The sequence below is a fragment of the Oryzias latipes genome, chromosome 15, assembly GCF_002234675.1.
Source record: "Oryzias latipes chromosome 15, ASM223467v1".
Classification (NCBI taxonomy): domain Eukaryota; kingdom Metazoa; phylum Chordata; class Actinopteri; order Beloniformes; family Adrianichthyidae; genus Oryzias; species Oryzias latipes.
In genome coordinates, this window is record NC_019873.2 from 9,321,809 (window position 1) to 9,345,927 (window position 24,119).

General features: G+C 42.5%; 1 protein-coding gene across 1 annotated transcript; it reads right to left on the minus strand.

Annotated features, from left to right (window-relative positions):
- Positions 1-1,734: 1,734 nt before the first annotated feature.
- On the minus strand, positions 1,735-23,242 carry LOC101172059 (ras guanyl-releasing protein 3-like). The gene is made up of 13 exons (XM_023963496.1): positions 23,044-23,242; positions 22,809-22,911; positions 17,844-17,906; positions 17,447-17,671; positions 16,906-17,053; positions 14,518-14,796; positions 12,734-12,814; positions 11,952-12,065; positions 11,750-11,753; positions 10,701-10,895; positions 5,118-5,276; positions 2,451-2,600; positions 1,735-2,023 (listed from the first exon to the last, which is right to left on the minus strand). The coding sequence occupies exons 1-13, from the start codon at positions 23,111-23,113 to the stop codon at positions 1,740-1,742; spliced, it is 1,875 nt and encodes a 624-aa protein (XP_023819264.1). The 5' UTR covers positions 23,114-23,242; the 3' UTR covers positions 1,735-1,739.
- Positions 23,243-24,119: the final 877 nt, after the last annotated feature.

Consider the following 24,119-nt stretch of genomic DNA (forward strand, 5'->3'; position numbering starts at 1 on the left):
ATTACAGCTAAAAACAAAAAACTTGTTGGGTTAACTCAGTCAAGAATTGAAGAGATACTACTTGGTGGCATTCATATCTGTGGAACATAAAAGACTTTTGTGTTGGTATTGACTATAAACCTTTTCATTGGCTGCACTTTTTATTGATGGATAGGCTTTTTTCAGGTCCCTGCTGTTTCCCCTGTGTCAGCTCAACATGGAAATATTTACAATAAACTTTGCACATTTGACTGCTGGAACAATGTTTTTGTTCAAGTTCCTTTTTTTTTTACCACTTTCATCTCTCATCCAAACTTTGTCCTGTTGGAGCCAATTCTCTGAGCTGGACCTCGTGCACATTTGCATCCTGTTTGATTGTTGCATTAAACTCAAGACTGGAGTCCTTGTTTTGCACTGGTCCATCTGGGTGCCTTACAGCAGTCGTTCATTTACCACCGAGCTGCATGTCCTCCATGTCTACTAGGTAACCTGAGGTCACTGAAGGGCGATTTCCAGCAGTCTAGAGCCTTCCCAAGTGAGAAGAACCTCCTTTTTCTGGTTCCGGTCATGCAGAACCAGCTTTTGATGCAGCCAAGTCAGCCGTCCTTAAAGGAAAAAAGATCATTTTTTGAGCCTGTAATCCATCCTCCCATACTCAATTCAATTCAATTCAATTTTATTTGTATAACCTAAATTCACAACAACAGTCGTCTCGATGGGCTTCGTATCGGGAATTTGAAAAGTGAAACATAAACTCAAAAGCATCATGAATACATAGAGTTCAATAGGAAAATACTAAATTAAACTAACAAACTGACTAAGCTATACTGGCATCCTTGCCCTCAGACCCTCCTTCTCGGTAAGGAAAAACTCCAAAAAAAAACGGATTCCGGAAAAAACAAAGAAACCTCAGGGGTTCCCACATGAAGGAGGGATCCTCCCCCAGGACGGACAGGCAATGTACCAGAACTCATAGAGAAGAATTAACTTATCAATCTCTACAACTACATATTTAAAGTCCAGCAGACGAGCTTCATCCAGAGTTGGGGGGACAGTCAGGGGCGCGAGTCGAGCCGGAGACAGGATCCACAGCCAGTTGTAGGAGCAGTAGTAGAGGTGAGCCAGAGACGAGGTACACAGTCAGGCACGGATGAGCCAACTGGAATCTGGAAGTACTCATTCTTACTAAAAGAGCTACTAAATCAGGGTTTTTAACTGTAAATGCACAACAAGTCAGGAAAAAGACCCACTCCAGTCATCTTTTGATCATTGTAAAACCATTATCATTGGTCTTTAATTATGATGACCAGTACGCTGTTCTTAGCCAAAATAATATTGAATTAAAAAAAAACTGTCATTTTTCCAAGTTTCTGCAGAGCATTAGTGTTCATTAGAATTTTGGCTCTGGGTCGTTACCGCAGAGCACCCCCACTCCCCCTTCTCCTCCCCGTTGCAGAGTGGAGAGGAGCAGGGAGCTTGTGGCTGCCCAGCGTATACTCTACATCACAAATAAACTCTTTTTCAAACAGCACACATCTGTTTCACAATGATTTGAATAAAAAAAACTAAATTTTAAGCTTAATTTTCTTTCTCCATCACCAACAAAATGCCACAAGAACATGTTAAAATACCAAAAACACAATTTCTATTGGAGTGGGTTTTTAGAGAATCTGGTTGCAGCAGTGGTGCTGTTTGGTTACCTTCCTTAGGTGTGGCGCCCTATTCTGGGTGGGCTCTGATTTGCATTCAGAGGAAACGGGTCAGTGCTGTACTTTCAGCTTTTCCCAGCAGGCTAAACCTTTACTTTTAGATGCTTTTCTGTGAGTTCTGTATTTCATTTTAGGAAAAGTGTGCGAGCCGTTCTCTGTGCCCCCCCAGCTGAGCTCAGGCCACAGAGGCTCGGTCTGGGTGGCCTGGGTGATGGTGGCCCTCTGCAGGCGCACAGAAATTCTCTGAGCTGAGCCGGTCATCAGGGTGATAGACGGTTGGGACGAGCTGTCACCTGTAGGGGGGACAGCCGGGAACTCGAACACATCGTCATCATCTAAAGAATAAGTAACAACAGGAACTTATATCATATTGATGCTGATCTTTGTGGAGAGTTCTATGAGACTGCTTTGGCTCCATTCTCAGATTATCTTCATCAGCTTCCTCTGATGCCTGTTTTTAAATGTCTTTTGAAAGGGGAAATGGCTAAAGATAAATGTGCATAAGCCACAAGTTTGAGATCTATCTGAATGAAGCAGAAGTCAAAAATAAATGTTGCATGAGATTACAGCAAACATATATGTTTAATATCCTGTAAAAAAAAGTTCATAAAGACATTTTGGCACTTTAAAATCTATAACTCACTTAATGAGTAAATCACATTCTTTTAATGACCCAAATTACAAAAAGTTGAAGGCAGTTTAATTGCGCCTCAGGCATAAAAGGTTTGTGCAGACCACACGTGATCAGGAAGTGAAGATGACCTTTACATGTGGGCAGTGAGGGGCTGCTGGGCAGCGAGCTGTGACTCAGTCTGGCCGGGGAGACGCTGCTCATGGATCCGGAGCGAATCAGTTTCCTGCAGGCCAGAACCAGCAGCTCCCGGCATTGATTATGACAGTTCACACCACAGTCTGCAACACAAACACAGATGAAGCAGATTGTTGTTGGGTTTCAACCTTCAAAACAGGAAATATGACATTATAGAAACAACATGAAGCCACCACAACCACTTTATGTATTTTTATTTTTGACTTGTGAGGACTTTATTTATATTTATATCCACTGTTTATATTTACTTTATAAAAATAGCGCTTCTCATGCATTTGTGCTGCTCGAAACGCTTTAACATTAAAAACAGAAAACACACAATATTACAGTAAAAACCCAACCCACCCTTCACCCTTCCCACTCCCCTCTGTTAAAACATATGACCCATGGCCCCCACGTAGAATGAATAATGACTATGAAACTGTAACAATAAAAAAAGAAATTAATAAAGAAATAAACAAACAAGTAAGGCTTGGCTCTGCTGTGAGGAAACAGTATTTGGGAATATCTTCATACCAGGAGCCAGCTTGGCGATGGGAGCATCGCCACAACCCAGACTGCTGATTGGAACCAGCTGACCTGCATCACCTCATCTCCTGCCTACCTTCTTAAGGACTTCACTCTTCAGTATCCAGTGCTGGTTCGTTTTACTCACTCTGGTGCTTACGTCTGGTCTTTTAGTTCTTGTATTCCAAGTTAAGCTTCTTGACTCACCTCGCTCTGCATTTGCCTTCAGGTTCCTGCTCCACTGGTCTCGCTGGTTTCCTCATCCTGAGCTCTCCGCTGTTCTCCACGCTGATCCCGCCGTCCTCAGGGCCCACGTCTTGCCTCAAGCCGCTCCGCTGTCCACGGCGCTCACATCTTGCCTCATGCTGGTTCCACCGGCCTTCGGTGTGTTCGCCTCATATTCAGCCGAAGAGGATTCCTACCCCCCCCCCCCCCCTACAAGGAAACTGTAAAAATAAATCTCTTCTAAAACTACTTCTCGGATCGCGAGTTACTTCCGGGTTTCAGCGTCTGTGTCAGTCACGTCTACGACGTCACCATGACAGAACGAACTGGCCATTACTCAGACCCAGCTGACCCGGAAGGACTCCGCCTCGCTGTATCCCAACAAGGCGTAGCCTTCGAACGTCAAGCTGAATCGCTCAACCAGATGGCCACGGCGCAGCAAGACCTTTTTCGCCGTTTGGACAGCATCTCCCAAACTCTGGTTGAGCTAACTAGCCAACGAACTGCTAACGCCAGCCCTATCTCCACAGCTTCCGCTGCCGGAAGCTCTAACCAAGCCACCACCTCATGGACTCAGGAGAACTTTCGTTTACAACCAGAACCGTTCTTAGGAGACGTGAGTTCATGTGGTGGTTTTTTGCTACAATGTCAACAAATTTTCCAGCAGGCCCCGCGGTATTACCACGCAGACCACTGTAAAATTACCCTCATTGTTAACTCTCTACGAGGTAAAGCCCTCCAATGGGCCCAGGCGTATCTCTCAGCTATCCCCATCTTCCAGGAACCTTTTGAACGCTTTATTGGGGAGTTTTGTCTGGTCTTCGACCAACCCCACAAAGCTGAGGAAGCTACTCGTCGACTTATGGGCTTAAAACAACGCAACAGATCCGTAAGTGAACATCTGATCGACTTTCGCATTTTAGCTGTAGAGGCTGGTTGGCCGAACATCGCCCTAAAAGGCGTTTTCTACCAGTCGTTAAGTGATCAAATTAAAGATCATCTATGTTCACAGCCCGAAGCTACCACTTTCGAGGAGCTCGTCTCCGCCGCCCTATGCTCAATTTTACATCACTAAATCTTTCCAGTCTCCTGTCATTTTAGGATTTCCTTGGCTGCGCAGCCACAATCCTCAGTTCGACTGGGTTAATCTCCACATCACTAACTGGAGCTCCCACTGTCTCGCTAACTGCCTCCGCTCTGCCATTCCCACAGTTTCCCCTGATCTCGATCCCACTCCATAAGTAATCGACCTAAGGTACCCCCTTGTTATCACGACCTTAAGGCCGTTTTCAGTAAATGTAAGGCTGGCGCGCTACCCTCTCAATGCCCCTACGACTGCTCCATCGAGTTACTAAACGGTGCCACCCTTCCCAAGGGCCGGTTATTTAACCTGTCCGGTCCTGAAAAGCTGGCTATGGAGAAGTACATTCACGAGTCTCTCGCTTCCGGTCACATTCGCCCCTCCTCGTCTCCCGTGGGAGCCGGATTTTTCTTCGTCCAGAAGAAAGACAAATCATTACGCCCCTGCATCAATTACCGTGAATTGAATCAGATCACTGTTAAAAACGAATACTCTCTGCCCCTCATCAGCTCCGCCTTAGACTCAATGCAGGAAGCATGCGTGTTTTCGAAATTAGACCCCTGGAACGCGTATCACTTGGTTCACATGAAAGAGGGGGACGAATGGAAGACTGCATTCAAGACACCCTTGGGGCATTTCGAGTACTTGGTGATGCCCTTTGGGCTCACTAACGCCCCAGCAATCTTTCAGCATCTCGTAAACGACGTCCTCCCGACTTTCTAAATAGATTTGTTTTTGTCTACCTGGATGACATTCTCATTTACTCGCCCAATCCAGAAATCCATACTTTTCATGTACGTCAGGTTCTTGAACGCCTCCTTGAGAACCAGCTCTTTGTTAAAGCCGAGAAATGTGAGTTTCATGTTACTTCCGTCTCCTTCTTTGGTTTCATTATCGAAGCTGGCAACATCCGACCCGATCCTGCCAAGGTCTCCGTAGTTGCTAACTGGGAGACTCCCAGCTCTCGTAAACAGTTACAGCGTTTTCTTGGTTTCGCCAATTTTTACTGCAGGTTCATACGGAACTACAGTAGTCTCGCCGCCCCTCTCACCAGACTCCCTTCTGTTGATCAACCTTTTTGTGGAACCCCTAAGCTCAAACTGCTTTTGATAAACTTAAAACTATGTCCGTCACCGCACCTATCCTGATATACCCCGACCCACAACGCCAATTCATCGTGGAAGTCGATGCCTCAGACTCTGGGGTTGGAGCCGTCCTGTCCCAACGCGAAGAACACTCCGGTAAACTCAAGCCATGCGCCTTCTTCTCTCGGAAACTGTCCCCCGCAGAACAAAATTATGACGTCGGTAACCGCGAACTCCTCGCCATTAAACTCGCTTTAGAGGAGTGGCGTCACTGGCTTGAAGGCTCTGAACATCCATTTATCGTATGGACCGACCATAAAAACCTCGCTTATCTCCACACTGCAAAACGCCTTAACTCCCGTCAGGGCCGTTGGTGCCTTTTCTTTGATCGCTTCTCCTTCACTATTACTTATCGACCCGGTAGTCGTAATGTTAAGCCGGATGCACTCTCTCGTACATTCAGTACCCATGACCAACAGGAGGCAGCTCCCATCATTTCCCCCACATGCGTTATCGGCAATCTCACTTGGGACATTGAGACTCGTGTCCAGCAGGCCCAAGACGAGGAACCTAACCATCCACCTCCCCCCGATAACACTCTTTACGTTCCTTCCTCTCTCCGTTCCGACGTCCTGGTCTGGGCGGCACACGTCCCGAGTTTCCTGCCACTGGGGGTCCACCGTACTCATTGTGGATCGGTTTTCCAAGGCCGTTCAGTTTGTTCCCCTGCCCAAGCTCCCCACGGCCTCTGAGATGGCTGAGGTCCTAGTCCATCAAGTCTTCCGACACCATGGGATACCCAAGTACATTGTCTCTGACCGGGGTCCCCAGTTTGTCTCCCAGGTCTGACGGTCATTCTGCTCTGCTTTAGGTGCCATCATTAGTCTGACCTCTGGTTACCACCCCCAGTCGAATGGTCAGGCTGAGCGAGCAACTCAGGAGTTAGAGGCTGCTCTCCGTTGTCTCACAGCCCAAAATCCATCCAGTTGGTCCAAGTTTCTCGTCTGGATAGAATACACCCATAACAACCATCCTTCTGCTGCCACTGGTATGTCCCCTTTTGAAGCTTCTCTTGTATATTCTGCCCTTCTGTTTCCCTCTCATGACTTGGATTTAGCCGTACCCTCTGTTCAACACCACCTACAACGTGTCCAACGAGTTTGGCGACAGGCCAAGGCCGCTCTCCTACGCTCTCGGGACAGTAACTGTCGGACGGCCAACTGGCGCAGGAGAGTGGGCCCCGTTTACCAACCCGGGCAGAATGTTTGGCTCTCATCCAAAAACATATCCCTGCAGTCTACCTCCCACAAACTGGAGCCCCGCTACATCGGTCCGTACACTATTGACCGAATCATCAATCCTACCTGCGTCAGACTGCGGCTCCCGGCGGCATTGAAGGTACATCCCTCATTCCATATCTCTAACATCAAGCCCTTCCAGGAAAGTCCACTTTGCCCGCCGTCCGCTTCCCCACCACCCGCCCGGGTCATCAACGGCGCTCCTGCCTTCACCGTTGATCGCATCCTGGACATTCGCTTCCAGTATTTGGTGGACTGGGAGGGTTACGGTCCGGTGGAGCATTCATGGATCTCCCGCTCCATGATTTTGGACCGTTCCCTCCGGGACGACTTTTTCCGGGCCCACCCGGATCGCCATCCCGGACCGCCTGGAGGCGGTCGTTGAGGGGGGGGTACTGTCACGTTGCTGCGGTCAGTCTCCTCCCCCTTCGCAGCGCTCCTGCTCCTGCTCCTGCTGATTGGAACCAGCTGACCTGCATCATCTCATCTCCTGCCTACCTTCTTAAGGACTCCACTCTTCAGTATCCAGTCCCAGTTCGTTTTACTCACTCCGGTGCTTACGTCTTTTAGTTCCTGTATTCCAAGTTAAGCTTCTTGACTCACCTCGCTCTGCATTTGCCGTCAGGTTCCTGCTCCACTGGTCTCGCTGGTTTCCTCATCCTGAGCTCTCCGCTGTTCTCCACGCTGATCCCGCCGTCCTCGGCGCCCACGCCTTGCCTCTATCTTGCCTCAAGCCGCTCCGCCGTCCTCGGCACTCACGTCCCGCCTCAAACTGGTTCCGCTTTCCTCGGCGTCCACGTCTCGCCTCAAGCCGGTCCGCCGTCCACGGCGCTCACATCTTGCCTCAAGCTGGTTCCACTGTCCTCGGTGCGCTCACCTCATCTCCAGCCGAAGAGGATTCCTACCACTTCCTTCCTCATTCTGCCTTTAACTGCACAAACCTGTGTGTCCTCTGAATCAGCCACAAATCTCCTAATACTACGATGATCACCCTTATGTTTTCAGGTAATATCCAAGGTTTTCATACCTTGTCCAAGGCATTTACCTGTTTCACACTTTTCAGAAGCAGAGATCCTTTTTTACTTTGTTCCCATACTGCTTGAAAATGTCGGTCTGCTTAATATTATGAAACTCCTTTTCCTTTAATTGACTCACTTGGCAAACTAATTATCACATGTGTCTGAGATTGATTTCAGTGATCCAAAGATCACAGACACCATCTTATCCATGGGTTTAATTGAAAATCCTAGAACTTCATCTTTTTTACACTTAAATATAATTTGCATATTATTTTCGAACGCACTACATATGTGAAATACTTGGTGTCGTGTTATTCTGACCGGGCACAAAACGCAATTATTAATTTTTATCGTTTATGATCCTTTTTCAAAGTGCGTGCACTTGTATAAGGCTGATACCCATTTATCACCACCAAATTACACTCCCTGATTAGTCAAAGTTCAACTGGCTCAACTTTCAGTGCGAGGTCAATTGCTGCATGTTTAGTTTGAAGAGCCAGCAAACGGACGTAATAACGTGAGTGTGAGGATTTAAATGCAAAAGTCTGAAGCACACGTATGTGCACTTTTACATGGACTTTTCATTGGAAATGAAAGTATGTTTCCAAGCCCATTCTGAAGATTTACAAAAACAGGATCATCACTCAGAGATGTTGCAGCACTCTTTATGCTAGTTTGGAAAGGAATTACTATAAAGAAAAAATGTGCAAATGCTGTTTACTTTTATATTGGAGTTTTTAAATTTGGAAACTCTAGTTTATTGCTGAAAGTAGCATAAAGTGGAGGCATAAGGCAGAAACTAAACAGTCAGATGATGATCCCAAACTGGAACCTAAAGGACTTTTCTTTTCTAGGTTTGCAGGGATGCCTCAGCTCCTGTGCTGTTAACTGTAACAGACAGAGATGGACCTCTTCATTCTGCTCCATACAATGTGATGGTACATGAAGCATCCAAACCCAAATGGAGCGCTCAGATGAACAGTAACAGTATGTCTGTGTTCATAAGACTCAAAATGAAGCCATTTTCATATTTAAAAGACATGTATTTGTAGATTTTAAAAAGAAATGCAGCAAGGGTTCACCTTTAGAAGAAGCACTTTATGATTTTTTCTTTATGTTTGAACATTGTCTAAAATGTCTTTATCTTAAAATTAGAAATATGATTGTCACAATCAGCTGGGCTGAGCCGACCCAGATGCTGGAACCCAGAAGGACCACAGGAGAATGGTAAGAATAATTAACTGATTTATTGTTCTGGATGAGGACCAGTGGGTGAACATAGATGATGAATGTCCGATGGCTTGGTGATCCTGGTGAAATGACTGTGAGCAGTGGCGTGGCGTGGATAGTGAGTCGAGGCGTGGAGAGGAGTCGAGACTCAAGTGGAATCTTGTTTTTGCATGGAGTCGTGGCGTGGCTGGAGGCGTTGGTTCTTTGATGAAACACTGTCTTCTCGCGTGGAGATAGGACCCAGGATGAAACTTGTGGCAATACAGTGGTGGACAAAACAGTTGGTACCCCTCAGTTAAAGAAAGAAAGTCCACAATGCTCACTGAAATGACTTGAAACGTTCAAAAGTAACAATATATTAAAATTATTTAAAAAGACAAACTAATGAAATAGGGCTGGACAAAAATGATGGTACTGCCATAAAAGACAGAACTAATTGCCCAGGGGGTCATGATGAACTCAGGTATGTCCTTTAATTGACATCACAGCTGTTATCAAAACCAAAAAAGTATGCCTATTTAAAGGGAGACAAATAGTCACGTTGCTGTTTGGTGAAAAGGTGTGAACCACACTGAACATGGACAACAGCAAGCGAAGGAGAGAACTGTCCCAGGACATTAGAAACAAAATTATACACAAACATCGTAAAGGTAAAGGCTATAAAACCATCTCTAAGCAGCTTGACGTTCCGGTGACGACAGTGGCACATATTATTCAGAATAATAATTCTACTGACCCACGCGACAGTAGCCAACCTCCCCGGACGTGGCCGGAAGAGGAAAATTGATGAAAAATTGAGGAGACGGATAGTTGGAACTGTATCCAAAGAGCCCAGAACAAAATCCAAAGACATTAAAGAGGAACTCCTAGATCAAGGTACATCAGTGTCAGATCGCACCATTCGTGGTTGTTTGAGCCAGAGTTGCCTTCATGGTAGACGACCAAGGAGGAGACCACTGTTGAAAGGAAATCATAAAAAAGCCAGACTGGAATTTGCAAAAATGCATTCTGGGAAAATGTCTATTGGACAGATGAGAAAACACTGGAGCTTCTTGGTAAGGCACATTAGCTCTATGTTTGTAGACTCAAAAATGAAGCATACAACGAAAAGAACACTGTCCCTACCGTGAAACATGGAGGAGGCTCAGTTCTGTTTGGGGGCTGCTTTGCTGCATCTGGCACAGGGTGTCTTGAAGTTGTGCAAGGTCAAATGAAATCTCAAGATTATCAATGCATTAGGACATAGTTTCTGCAGAGCAGCAGTGGTTCATTAGAATTTTGGCTCTGGGTCGTTACCGCAGAGCACCCCCACTCCCCCTTCTCCTCCCCGTTGCAGAGTGGAGAGGAGCAGGGAGCTTGTGGCTGCCCAGCGTATACTCTACATCACAAATAAGCTCTTTTTCAAACAGCACACATCTGTTCCACAATGATTTGAATTAAAAAAACTCAATTTTAAGCTTAATTTTCTTTCTCCATCACCAACAAAATGCCACAAGAACATGTTAAAAAACCAAAAACACAATTTCTATTGGAGTGGGTTTTTAGAGAATCTGGTTGTAGCAGTGGTGCTGTTTGGTTACCTTCCTTAGGTGTGGCGCCCCATTCTGGGTGGGCTCTGATTTGCATTCAGAGGAAACGGGTCAGTGCTGTACTTTCAGCTTTTCCCAGCAGGCTAACCCTTTACTTTTAGATGCTTTTCTGTGAGTTCTGTATTTCATTTTAGGAAAAGTGTGCGAGCCGTTCTCTGTGCCCCCCCAGCTGAGCTCAGGCCACAGAGGCTCGGTCTGGGTGGCCTGGGTGATGGTGGCCCTCTGCAGGCGCACAGAAATTCTCTGAGCTGAGCCGGTCATCAGGGTGATAGACGGTTGGGACGGGGTGTCCAAAGCTGGACCTGTAGGGGGGACAGCCGGGAACTCGAACACATCGTCATCATCTAAAGAAAAAGCAACAACAGGAACCTATATCATATTGATGCAAATCTTTGTGGAAAGTTCTCTGAGACTGCTTTGGCTCCATTCTCAGAAATGCTGTTTTTTCTGCTCAAGCAGCAAATCTGCTGCACAGCAAAGGAGAAGCGATTAATGCAGGTACTAATATAGAATCTCAACAGCTCTTTTAAAATAAATGTTTATTTTCCTACCACACTTGAACATTTCTTTCTCTTTTCTCAGACTATGATAGTTAACACATTTTAAAAGTGCAATCTATTGACAAGACAAAAATGTAAATCTGGTATTAATTAACATTGGATGAATATGCATTCCTGTTAGTTTTATTCTTGGACGTGTAATTTTACGCAAAAATGAATTAGCAACTTCTTACAGTCACTTAGTAACCCCTAAGCTACTGCAAAAAAAAATCCTTGAGCCACCCATGCCAGAAATACTGAATTTTTTGTGGTGCAGAGGTAGAGCAGTTGATCCCTCATTGGAATAATGCAGGTTCAATCCCTGCCTTGCTCATGTGTCAAATACTCCTTGGTCAAAAGAATAAACCCCACTTTGCTCCTGGTGGTTATAGATTGGCATGAGCATTCAGCAGTGACTGTAAAGCACTTTGGTGAAATATTTATCACATTAATAACATTTTCAAATGAAAATTGTGTTGTGATTTCATTGATTGTTTTGTTTTGATTCGGCCATGTTTATTTCTAAGTTTTGTTGTTTTGTTGCCGCCTCTGTGAAGCTCTTTTAACTGCATCTGTCTTTAAGAGCTGCCAAACATGTGAAGCTGTCTTCACAGGGGAGCTGGTTGAAAAGGTTTTTCAGAGAGGGGACCCACACTTACTGATCTTTGTCCAAAACACAGAAAGAGTCCAGAAATGGGAAGTTTGCAGCGATGTTCTCAAAGTCCTCTTGAGAAATGGAACCATCGTGGTCATGGTCGTAGTTCCTGTTACAGACTGTATAAAAAAAAAAGAGGAACAAAAGAAATAATGACACGAAACGTCTGCCCTTGATTTGAAAAGTACACCTCAAGCATTTCTCACATGCACGACCTTCCAGATGTGCTTGTTGATCACAGAGGGGTCTGGTTTGGTCGTGACACCAGAGGCCCAGTCCAGGGGGGCCGAAGGCTTGGTAGGGGTCGTTGGTGATGTAGGCTGACAAACACAAGTGCAAAAAGAACAACTGATGAGCCCCATGCACCATAACAACTGCATTTGCCAGAATGATGCATCAAAACAGGATATAAGGGGTTTGCATGAGACAGTGGTAAATGACTGAGTCCTGCTTTTACACTTGCTTAAGACCTGGTGCCAGCTAATTTATTTCGGTAATGTAGATGTTCCTTGAGCTCCCTGGTATCGAAAGGTCTTGCTTTTTTACCCATTTTTGCTCCCATCCCAACAATTTTTGGACCAGCTGCAAACATACAGTTCAGAATAATTTCATCCACTTGTAATCTACAACGCATTTTGCTTTTGGTCGTGCAGGTTACTGGAGCCTCTTGGCAGCAATCGTAGGGCAAAGACACCTTCACCAGTCTACTTTAAAGCCAGGCAGAGACGACCACAAGATTTGGTTCTCAGCTGTGTCACAAAAATAACTATAAAAAGCATGAGGAAGCCAAAGAAAAGCCACACATGCACGAAGATAACATGTGAAGCCAGGATTTAAGCTGTCTTGCTGTTAGACAATTATTCTAACCAGAAATGTTTGCTAAAAAGCTAACATTAACCAGAAATCAGATTTCTTTTTAGAATATTTTAAATATCAAATGATTTTCAATTTTATGTGATCAGGATTGTGTCCGTTACCCAAAACTTACCTGGGATTTAGGGTTGCGTGGTTCCCGAAGCAGCGATAGTTCATAAATCTTATCCTCTGCGTAATAACGATCTAAAGAAAGCTGAGAAACAAAACATATTTACTCTGTTAAGTAAAAGTCACAGACATTTGTTTCAAACAATAAATGAAAGTTGTGTGGAATGCAATGAGTTTACAGTTTGTTTCAGCCGTGATTCTGCAAACACATTTTTACCGCCTGTTTTTAATTTTCAAGCCTTTTTAGCCAAATCAAATCAAAGATTTATATTTATGTATTTATATGTTTATACATTATATTTATATATTTATCAAATATATGCTTGATTGTCCCGGAGGGCATTTGCCTTATACTTACAGTGCCATTGGCTGGATAAGCACATTCGCACATTCATTCATTCATCTTCTAATCTGTTTGTTCCTATTCGGGGTCACAGGGCTGCTGGAGCCTATCCCGACCACTTGTGGGCAGGATAGGCAGGGGACATCTCGGACAGGTCGCTAGTCTGTCACAGGGCCACAATCATACACTCTCACATTCACACCTAGGGACTATTTACAGTAATCTATGAAGTAGGTTTTTGGACGGTGGGAGGAAAACCCACTCATGCACAAGGAGAACATGCAGACTCAACACAGAAAGGTCCCCTGTTGATGTTCTGTTTTCAGGTCCCCCAGCTGGGACTTGAACCAGTGGCCTTCTTGCTGTGAGCGCTAACCACTGTGCCACCGTGCAGCAACAGATGTTGGAATAAATGATAGTTTTTACCTGTGGTTTTTGTTTCTCATTGCTCGGTAACACTGCACTGATGGTAAAAGCTCATATTCGCTGTTCAATGGATGGGAGGGTATGTTTAGGATTCATTTTGCCTGTCCCCTAAAACAGGTCTCATTTACCCTCTTGTAGAGAAGAATAATCTTTCTTACCAATGTTTAGACTTTTTTTACAACACTTTCTATTTTTTTCTAGTTTTGTGTTTTACTGTTAGTACCCCTAACCAGGTAAACATGCTTTATCTTACAAGCGAGTCAAGCACAGTATTAATAATAACACGCCATGATATTAGTTACACCCAACAGTCAGAGTCTTCTGAAAAGGTAGAGTCTCTGAGACAGCTAGCGTAGGTAATCCACATGTAAATTCCAGTTTAAGAGGTCTACATAGACACCAAGGTATTTAACACTTTCCACCTGTTCTATCTCCCTGCTACCATTGGCTCATGGAGCAGAATTTAAATCAGTTTAATGTTTTTTCACTGACTTTTTCTAACTTTGACTGTCCAGACTGTTTGTTTTGTGATAAAAGAAATCACAATCTTTTTTAGTTAGGTCACCATTTAATTCAATTGTCCTTCACATTTTGATAATAAAGTCATTCTCCAAGGACATGCATTAATTTTCTTAATGCATGTCCTTAACCATCAGAAAAATTTTACAAGTATATGTTAAACCCACACTATGCGTTGGGGCGGGTCATTGCATCTTTTGCTTTAGTGTAGCCAGAAACATCAACAAAGAAACAAAAGAGAAGAAATATTTCCCAGCATCCACCTTGTTTCATCAAGAAAAACTGCATTTTTGGCTTACTGCAGCACATTGCTTTGAGTTGAGTGTGACTTTTGATGTTTGAAGTGAATTTCAACAAAATAGCTGAATGATGTCACATTAGTTCTTGTGAAAATCTGAAACAAACAATTCTAGCAATTTCTGGTGGAATTAGACCTTTCAAAACGGTCCCTAAAAGCCTCCAATAGTCTAAATAAAGATAGGAGTGACATCATCTCTCACAGTCAGCAGGTGGATGAGGTCCATGTTGGGCTCCACATGGGCCACCGCGCCCTGGAGTGACACCAGCTCGTTGAAGGTCATGTAAAACTGATGCATCTTCACAAGGTTGATCTTGTTGCTGTCGCCCACCCAGTCAGGAAAGACCACATGCACTGCAATCAGGTCCTTGAGGTGCACGCCCAGAATGGGGATTTTGAAGCCACGGCATTCGTTGAAGGCCTTTCTGTAGCAGGAGTAGTTGTTGCTGGAAGAGACCAGCTCGGTCATCTCACTCCAGATCTGGGACAGGAAAGGACAAACATTTTTAAACGGGACGGGGTTTGGTGGCAAAGTCAATGGGGAACTGATGTAAGAGAAATCAGAATCTGGATTTGTTTGTGTAAACATAAATCCTGAAGTTTTAGTTACATTCTTAACCCTTGTGCTATCTTAGATGACCCCACCCTTACATTGACGTGTTCTCCCTACCATGACAAAGGTGGATAAAGGTGGAAAGATTTCATGTAATCCATGGACACCAGTGAAGATAACAAATCATTGAAGAAAAAAGGTTCAGAGCACTGTCTAGTGGGTCTAAATGACCCAACTCCCAATGTTAAAGTGCCTAGGATAGCACAAGGGTAAACATACTTCAGTCTCCCATTCTAAGAACATAAGGATCTTCATGAATATTTCTACAGTATCCTTGGTAGCTTATTTTTTTTATCTATAGGGTAATAGAAAATCAGCATTCATTAAGTAATTTATTAAAGACTAAAGAGCTATTATAACTTATTTATCATCTCACCTGTATCTAAACTAGGTTTTTGCCCAAAAAATCTTTTAGAAGAATTTAGTCGATGTTTTCTCTTATTTTAGTATTTTAGATATTTATTCATTTGTTATTATAAAATGCATTTTTGTTTTGCTCATTTTCATTTTGACTAATTAGCCCTTGTGCTATCCAAGGCACTTTAACATTGGGAGTTAGGTCATGTGCACAAGACAGTGCACTGAACTTTTTTCTTCAATGATTTGTGATCTTCACTGATGTCCATGGATTACATGAAATCTTTCCACCTTTATCCACCTTTGTCATGGTAGGAATAACACGTCAATGTTCATCTTGACCCCATGGGATAGCACAAGGGTTAAGGTTTCTTTGTTCCTCAGTCATTCTCTATGAAATGATGCAATATCTCCATCTTGTGGCCATTAGCATTACTTTAAACTGTTTTCTTTCTACTCTGAGCTTTAACCAGAGATGTATTCTACCAACATTTTTGTTGTGTGATTTCTTTCTTTATTTATTAAAACATACAGACTTTTAAAGTAGTTACCCATTGATATACATATTTTTTTCATAAAAAAACAAGTGAAAACATCATCAAAGTTCTGGAAGGTTCTTTAGAATACAAAAACAATACATTTCGGCTGTTCTAACCCTTGTGCTATCCTAGGCACTTTAACGTTGGGAGTTGGGTCATCTAGACCCACTAGACAGTGCTCTGAACCTTTTTTCTTCAATGATTTGTGATCTTCACTGGTGTCCATGGATTACATGAAATCTTTCCACCGTTATCCACCTTTGTCATGGTAGGGATAACACGTCAATGTAAGGACCGGGCCAGTGACATTGTCAACACTTATGTTAACACCTGGTTTTGTGGTTTCAGGGTTGTTGTTTTTTTTTTTTTTTGGGGAGGGGGGCTGTTATTCCTTTGCTTTGAATTCATGTTTAAAGTAAATAGATAGTATTTAAAAAGTAAATTTATAGTTTACTGCCTCACTTTTAGTATAGACTAGGCATACTTGTAGTACACATAAAATGACAACCTTTACTAAGGGATCATAACAAACATTAAGTGTACTTGAAGATAATAAAAAGATCTGCTCTTTTATAATTGACAGTAATTTCCAGGAGGCAAAAATCAAGATAAATCAAAACATTTCAAGTCTCCATCTGTGTGCAAAAAGGTTTTATTTAGGGCCTCTTTAGAAAATCTTACACGGTTAAACCAAAAACTGCAATTCAATTGAAGTATATTCTGGTTAAATTAAGGTTAATAATAATAACTTACTTTCTTGTTTATTTGTTTGTGGTTTTTTGGTTAATTGGATTTTTGATTTGTAGTTTAAATGTATGCATCCATGTATTAATCCATGTATGCATAATTTAAAGAGAAAAGCATCTGTAAACCTCATCACTGACTGTGACGCACATCAGAAATGCTGAACCGCCACTTATCAGGTGATAAACTGACACCATGAAGGTTTTTATGGTGTCAGCAGAGCTTTGGAACATGAGATATAGATATATATACATGGCGTTTTACATTTTTACCCAAACTCACATTTTATTCAGGAATTTTTTGAAACTTTTTTATAAATGCGTTAAAGAGAAAATACAGATATTCTTCGGATGGACTTAAACTCCAGGAAGGTGAGATGCTCAGCCAGCTCCATAGGCTCCAAGTGATCAAACAACAGGGAGGCCTTGCCTTTCTTGGTCTGCTTCTTCCTTTGGGTCAGCTTCCGCATCCAGTCGTGTGACGGACTGCAGGAGGGAGAATTTAGGAAATGTTGTGGGTTCAGCAGCTATGAATTGTGGATACAAATCCAAAAGAAAACACAGCAGTTTTTAGAACATCTAAGGACACATAAGATGAACATACTCAGATCAGAACCATGACGGAGCTTTTTTCTTAACAGTCATAATGCAATTATTACTGGAGAAAGTTATCCCCTTTTCTCTTTGTACACTTTATTTTCATATATACCAAATTGGGTAAGATAACTTATTTTTAGACACATTTTTTAAAAAGAAAGCATTAATTAGATTTGTTCTTGTTTATGATTTTTTGTATTTAATATTTAAAATGTTATGTTCTACAGTATATTAGTTTGAATTCCAAGATGTAAATCGAAGGGAGGGAAAAATTAATTAATTCAAACATTTTTAACACAATTATGACCACACTGCTCCTTCTTAAAAGTGATCGTGGCAGCTTCTTCTTGGTTGTTTTCAGTGTGCACAGCATACATGGTGGAGATGTCGATGAGCTCGAAGTGCTTCTCACAGCCGAGCCGGGCCGCCACATCCCTGAACTCCTCTGTGATCCTGATCAGGCCCAAATCCAGGTTGAATTCTGCCGGGAATGTCACGATCCAGTACCTGAAGATGTAACAGATTTACCCCTTTACATGAGTTCTACCAAAAAGACAAGAGCCATAAACTCTGTAGTTAGAGAATAGTGCATTGTTTAACAAAGTATGAGGACATTAAGAAAATATGACAGTAAAATCTGTTGGATGAGAGATGGAAGAATGTGTAAAATGTGTCTTACCTCATTAGATAGCAGATCCTGAGCCTGGTTGACTGGTGGTCCTCTCCTTTGCAGTCACGGTACGTAGCTTTAGGTTAAGGACTTTCAAACAAACTGACAAACTCAAACACTTCAAAAAAATCACATGTTGTTCATGTTTAAAACAGCTGCAATTTCCTGTGACAGGGGTGGGCAATTATTTTAACTTGGGGGCCACATTGGGTTCTAAAATTTGATAGAAGGGCCGGACCACAAACAGATGCGTGGAGTGAGAAAGATATAACATGGAATGTAGATCTATACATTTGGATTGAAAATTATATTCTAAAACAGAATATTCTAGAGTTTTTAGTTTAAAACGTTCGTTTTCTTTTTTATTGTGAAGCCCTTTGGTACCTTAAAGGAGTTGTAAAGTGCTGTATGAATAAAGTCTCATTCATTCATGATCCTTTCAATAAAATAAATAACATTATTCATGAAATAAAACAATTACCAAATAGCACTCTATGATTTTCAAAGACAGAAATTCAGGAAACATATACTGATACATAAAAAAATAAAAAATAAATAAATAATACAATAAGCAGTCGATCCTCCCCCGTCATAAATTCCGCTGAGACTTTGAGCTCATCATCACAGGTTTCACGTTTTGCGCTGCGCTGTGTCCTGCGCGTCTGTTTCTCGTCCAGTAATAATAATAATAATAAAGAGCACATTTCTAAGGCAGATACACATATTTCTGCGTTACCTTTTCACCGGAACAGAGTTCCCTCGTTTATTGCAGGAGTTACGTTCTAAAAATAACTGTGATTGGTGAAATCCATGGAGTATGATACGTTTATGGCAGTAAAACTCCTCACTCCCTAAATACACTTTTCTCAGACAAAAAACAACATTTTCACCCTTTTGTCTTGTTTAAATTCTCAAACCTTCATAGAAATTAAGTCCAGAATCTTAGAATGAAAACAAATATCCAATCAATCACAGATTTCTGCAGATCTGAAGAGCCACGGCACAGAGGAGATTGATTGACAAGGTCTCCAGCCAATCAGGAGACAGAACAGGGAGCGCTGTTTAAACAAAGCATCATAATCGCTCTAAAAGAATGAGCTAAACCGGGAAAGAGGAACTGCGACATAGAAAGGGAAGACTGTCTTCTGTTCTAATTGACAGGGATTTTAGAGGGTTTCAGGTTGGAGTACAGACTGCAGAAGAGTGAAATCAAATTTCACCTTCCATGCTTGATCGTGTGGCCAGATTAAAAAAAAAACACGTGTCTCTGATATTGTTCAGTGGGCCGGACCAAACATGGAAGCGGGCCGGATCCAGCCCGCGGGTCGTAGTTTGCCCACCCCTGCCCTATGAGGACTGGAAAAGTAGAACCAAAACAGAGAAGTGAACAAAGTACGCAACTGCATCAATATACTGTAATACATGTATAGATACTCCTTATACTCCTTATATTCAAACTTTACTCTAAGTGGAAGTTGCACCGTGACATCATTGTCGTCAGAAATGATGTGTTTTTGGCTTACATTCCTCAATGCACTAAAATTAATCTGAATTTAAAAACATTTTTTAAACTACTTAAGGATGCTATTGATTTCAATAATTGTTTTGCTTTTTTTCTGGGCTTTGGTTTATAAATTATATCTTAGAATTACTTTGACAACTTGGAAAACTGTATAAATTAACTTCCGTAAGTGATTATGTTTTTATATTTCTTGTTTAGTTTAAATGTAACATATATGTTAAAAGTATTTAAATAGTGAAGTACCGTAAATTCCGGACTACAAAGCGCACCCGATTATTAGCCGCACCCACCCATTTTCACGTGTTTAACTACTTTTATACATACACAAGCCGCATCGGGGTACAAGCCGCAGGAATTAGGCAACATTGTCATCCTGACGGATCACTTCCTGACTCAGAGTGTAAGTGTGATTTATTAGCACACAGTGGGTGGAGTCATTTTTGCCTCAAGCTCATGTCTTTGGGTTTATCTGCATCTGCCAAACAGTATGCACCTCTATTCTGTTCACAAGTTCCTCAGTTATGGTTTTTATTTTTATTATTTTTTTTTAACTTATTGACAATCTATGTATCACACATAAAATTACAAACAGTAACCATATAATCAACATTACATCCCTCAGTTATGATGAGGAAATTTACATCCCCGATCCCCCATTTCCCATGAGTCTTAGGGGCTAAAGGCGGGGCCAACGCCCGGCTCGCCATTCTGTTGTACGTGTTTAAGAATGAGCAGCAGTGCATGGAGGGGTGAACGGGTAAAGCTCTCCTTCCGCTTGTGTCGCGGCAGCGTTATGGGAGTAACAGGGCTGGTTAAAAAACACGCTAGTAAAATAAAGCAGCGACGACTGAAAAGCGCGCGCCTCAGCGCGATACGCGCGCCTCCTCGCGGCGCGTGGGTCAGAAGTTTCCTTCCACAACAAACACTTGCTCCGCGGACGCCTCGAGTAAGCCCTGGCTGCAGCCTGCAGAATGGCTCGACGCCTCTGCGCTCCACACTCCCGCGCGCTCCTTGTTTCCCCTTCCTATCTACTCCGAAAGCTCTGGCCAGCGCGGCTACAGGGAGGAGCGCTTCGTCCCCATTGCGCCGGTGGACGGAGCAAATCGTGTCTGTGCAGAGCAATCGGACTTAATACTGTACGTTTTGTGTATGAGGGGCGGATGCGTTGTTACGTGTGGGAGCCTTCAGACTGCCATCGGCCCCGCAGCTCACACGACACGCAGTCTCCAGCTCACACGGAGGCTGTGAGCGTTTCAATGCAAATCTCTGCTCAGTCCTTAGAAACCGTTAACACGACCACGTCAATTTGTGTTTCCAGTCGTGTCCCGACAAAATAAAGGCTGATATTATTGCCACATATTTACGTGCAGCCAGCCGAGTCACTATGACTCAGAGGTAAATGCACTCCTGAGCATGCGCTGTTCTCTCCGTCACGCAGCTGACCGGCTTTTCCAAACCCGTTGGTGATTTTTTTCACGCTGCTTTTAACGATTGCTTTTAACTTGAAAGCTTCATCATATTGTAGCGGCGATCACGTGCACGTTGGGTCTAATGGCACCAAAGGATTCTGGGATGCGGCTGGACATGCGTGTTTCGTTTTGTTGAACCATGACTGAAGTGTCTAAGACCTGAAGTCAAGTCCATGCTGTTTGGCTGCTTAGAGGTGTGTTGAAAAACAAATGACTTGTGTTTGATGTTAGAGAATTCAAACCATTCACTGTGTCCAAAAATACGTACACGGCGGCCGCCAATAAAATCCAATAATCAGCCGCGTCATTGAATAAGCCGCAGGACTGTAAGCGCAGGAAAAAAGTAGCGGCTTGTAGTCCGGAAATTACGGTACTTGTTTTAAAAACACACATTTCTGTATTAGTTTAAATAAATCATTTAGACAATTTTTGGTGCCAAATAAACAAAACTAATTGAGAATTTGTGAAGTGCCTAAAAGTCTACTTTTTTAAAGGTTTTCTTTATTTTAATTAGGGACATTAATGTTTAACTACCCAGAGGTTTCAATTCAATACAATATCTTTATTTCAAACACGAATGAAAATAAACACAAAAGTTAAAATAGACAGATAAAACAAGACAGTGTGCTTGAAAAGTAGTGGGTAGAAGAAAAATCTTGAATGATCCTACTCCTTTTTGACTACACCCGACGATGTGCATATTTCTTTTTAGTTATTTCCAGTTTTTATTGATCATTTCTGGCCTTGTAACATCTTGTAGCTTTTTTTGAATACATGTGTTGAAGTCCAAATTGACTTCCCCGGGTTCTGATTCGGAGTCAGAAGGATCTTATGATTGAAGGTTATAATAATAAGACTTCGCACCCTGAAACTTGGGTTCGCCTTTGCAAAGGGAGAATTCCAGCACAGCTGTTCACATCTGCTCCTCACACAGACTGTGCTAAAACTCTGCCTGCCCTTTGCCGGTCGGCTCTTTTTATTGATCCACACATAATATATGCATAACTTACATCCTGCTCAGTTATTTTTCAACAAAGCCTCCAGGTTAACTCACCTTTCTCTTTTGACCTTTGTCTAAAGCTCTCTTAACCACATCCTGCACAGCCTCCAGGTTCACATTCTAACCTTTGTCACCCTTCACTTGAAGTCACAAGTTATCATACACCTGTCTCATATTTGCTTGACTCACATCTAAAACATTAATATACTTTTAATTATAATTCCCACAATAATATACTTTTAATTATAATATAATTCCCACACATGTTTCATAAATCCACACCACAAATTAATAAGCGCATTTTCTTTATGTAGTATGAAGGCACTGGTTTTTGAAGTTCAGCTGATTTCTTAAATTGTAACTCCCATCTCTGTCCTTGAACATTAGTTTTATGTTTATTGGAAATAAATTATTTCTGGCTTTATACATGATGAGTGCTGTTTTAAGTTTCACTAGTTCCCATACATTCAATAAACCTGACTTTAAAAATAGTGCATTTTTATGTGTCTCATAATCCACACCATGAACAATTCGAATAGCTTTTTTTTGTAAGATATGCAAACACTGTACATTTGTTTTGTAGGTTTTTCCCCAGACTTCTACACTGTATTGTAAATACAGTAGTATTATCCATGAATATATTAGTAAACGTGCTGGATCGGAATCCTAAAATATCTTATCACCTGAACAATGTTAAGGCTACACTGGCATTATTCATCCAAAACTGAGATGTCCATAGATTTACCTGATGTGCAGCAAGAAAGACAGAGCAGGTTATGTCCAAACAGTGGTGGACTTAGCTGTTTGGGGGCACAGTAAACAGCAAAAAGTGTGCTGTGATGCTTTTTAGGTTTTGTGATCATTTGAAAATGCATTTACTGACAGAATGTTGAAGGCTAAGCTTAAATATATTATATTATCATGAGGAACCACTTCCTGCTGAAGTTCTGGCCACTGCTCCATGTGTCTCCCATGTGGGATATATCATCAGGAGCTTTCCGGCCAGTTCAGCAGATGGGACGTACCAGCGATGCATCAGCAGCAGAGTGCGGGGGAGCAGGTGGACATGCAGCTCCCCACTGTCATCTGTGAGGGAGACCCAAGATAAAAACAAAGTGAACCTGGAGTCCACCTTCTAAAACAGCATGAGTGAGTTTATGATCAAAGCTGCCTTTTATATGAAAATTGTGATTTTGACTTTAAAAACAAGACGCTCACCAAAAGCATGAATGTATTCGTTAAGGAGGCTGTCGATGGATGCTGCCTTCCCCAGTGTGGGGGATCCCATTGTGCCAAACTGCTGGGAGACGTCAACACTTGTGCAGATTGAAGGTTCTCCTGTGAACACAGACGGGGTCAGAGCAAGAACCGACCGTTTCAAACGGACTCCTGCTGGTGGGAGTGGTGGGTTAGGGTTAGGGTTAGGGTAGGGTTAGGGTTAGGGTTAAGGTTAGGGTTAGGGTTAGGGTTAGGGTTAGGGTTACTTGACTTGAATTGACATGGTCACATGAGTCACTGCCATCCTAGTGGGCCCTGGCACTGTCTTTATTATGTTTTCTGCAGACTGTTTTTTCTGACGCATATTTGGGGATGAAGACCAATGTATTTCACCATTCTTTGATATGAATGTCTTGCTTGAAGGAACAGGAATAAAAATTCCCTCATCTGGTTCAAAATCAGAATCATTAGAATCAGAATTTAGCTCAAGATAGTCTTCTTCTGATCACGATCAGTGATGACTTCCAGAGCCTCCTGGACTGTCATTGTTCTGCTTCTGCTGCTCATTTTGTAAAGGTCTGCCTGACAGACTGTAATGTTGGAAGGACTCCCATGCAGAGAATCTTTTAAATGTTTTGCCCCTCCCCTGTTGAGTGTCCACTCAATGTGGGTTGAGTTTTCCCGCTAGAACATAAATGGTTCCTGTCAAAAGTCATAACAACTATGCACCTGTGTGGGTGTGTGTTTGTGTCTAAGTGTGTGATTGGGGTGAAATATGTCTCACAGCTGCAAATAAAGGAAAACTAATAATAATAAGACATACCTCCAGTTTGACTGCCGGGTAAAATTGACCCAAACAGTATCTATGTAATATAAACATGTAGGGGGGGGGGGGGGGGTTTGCATATATGTGAGATAAACCATTTTCATAATATTTGTTGAATATGCTAATTAAGGCACGCAGAAGAAGTTTCATGCTGAAAAAATACTTTTAACTATTTTTCCTTGATGTTCAAACTTTAAAATGGGTCAATTTGACCCGTAACATAACAGGAGGGTTACGATTGTGTGTAGAC

What these genes read in the sequence shown, in the direction of transcription:
- LOC101172059 (XM_023963496.1), bottom strand. Translation starts at nt 23,113, where the DNA reads ATGGGATCCCCCACACTGGGGAAGGCAGCATCCATCGACAGCCTCCTT. An exon ending in AGGATCTGCTATCTAATGAG is followed by an intron (nt 17,672 to 17,843) that starts GTAAGACACATT and finishes TTACATCTTCAG; the next exon opens with GTACTGGATCGTGACATTCC. An exon ending in CACGCAACCCTAAATCCCAG is followed by an intron (nt 12,066 to 12,733) that starts GTAAGTTTTGGG and finishes TGTGTTTGTCAG; the next exon opens with CCTACATCACCAACGACCCC.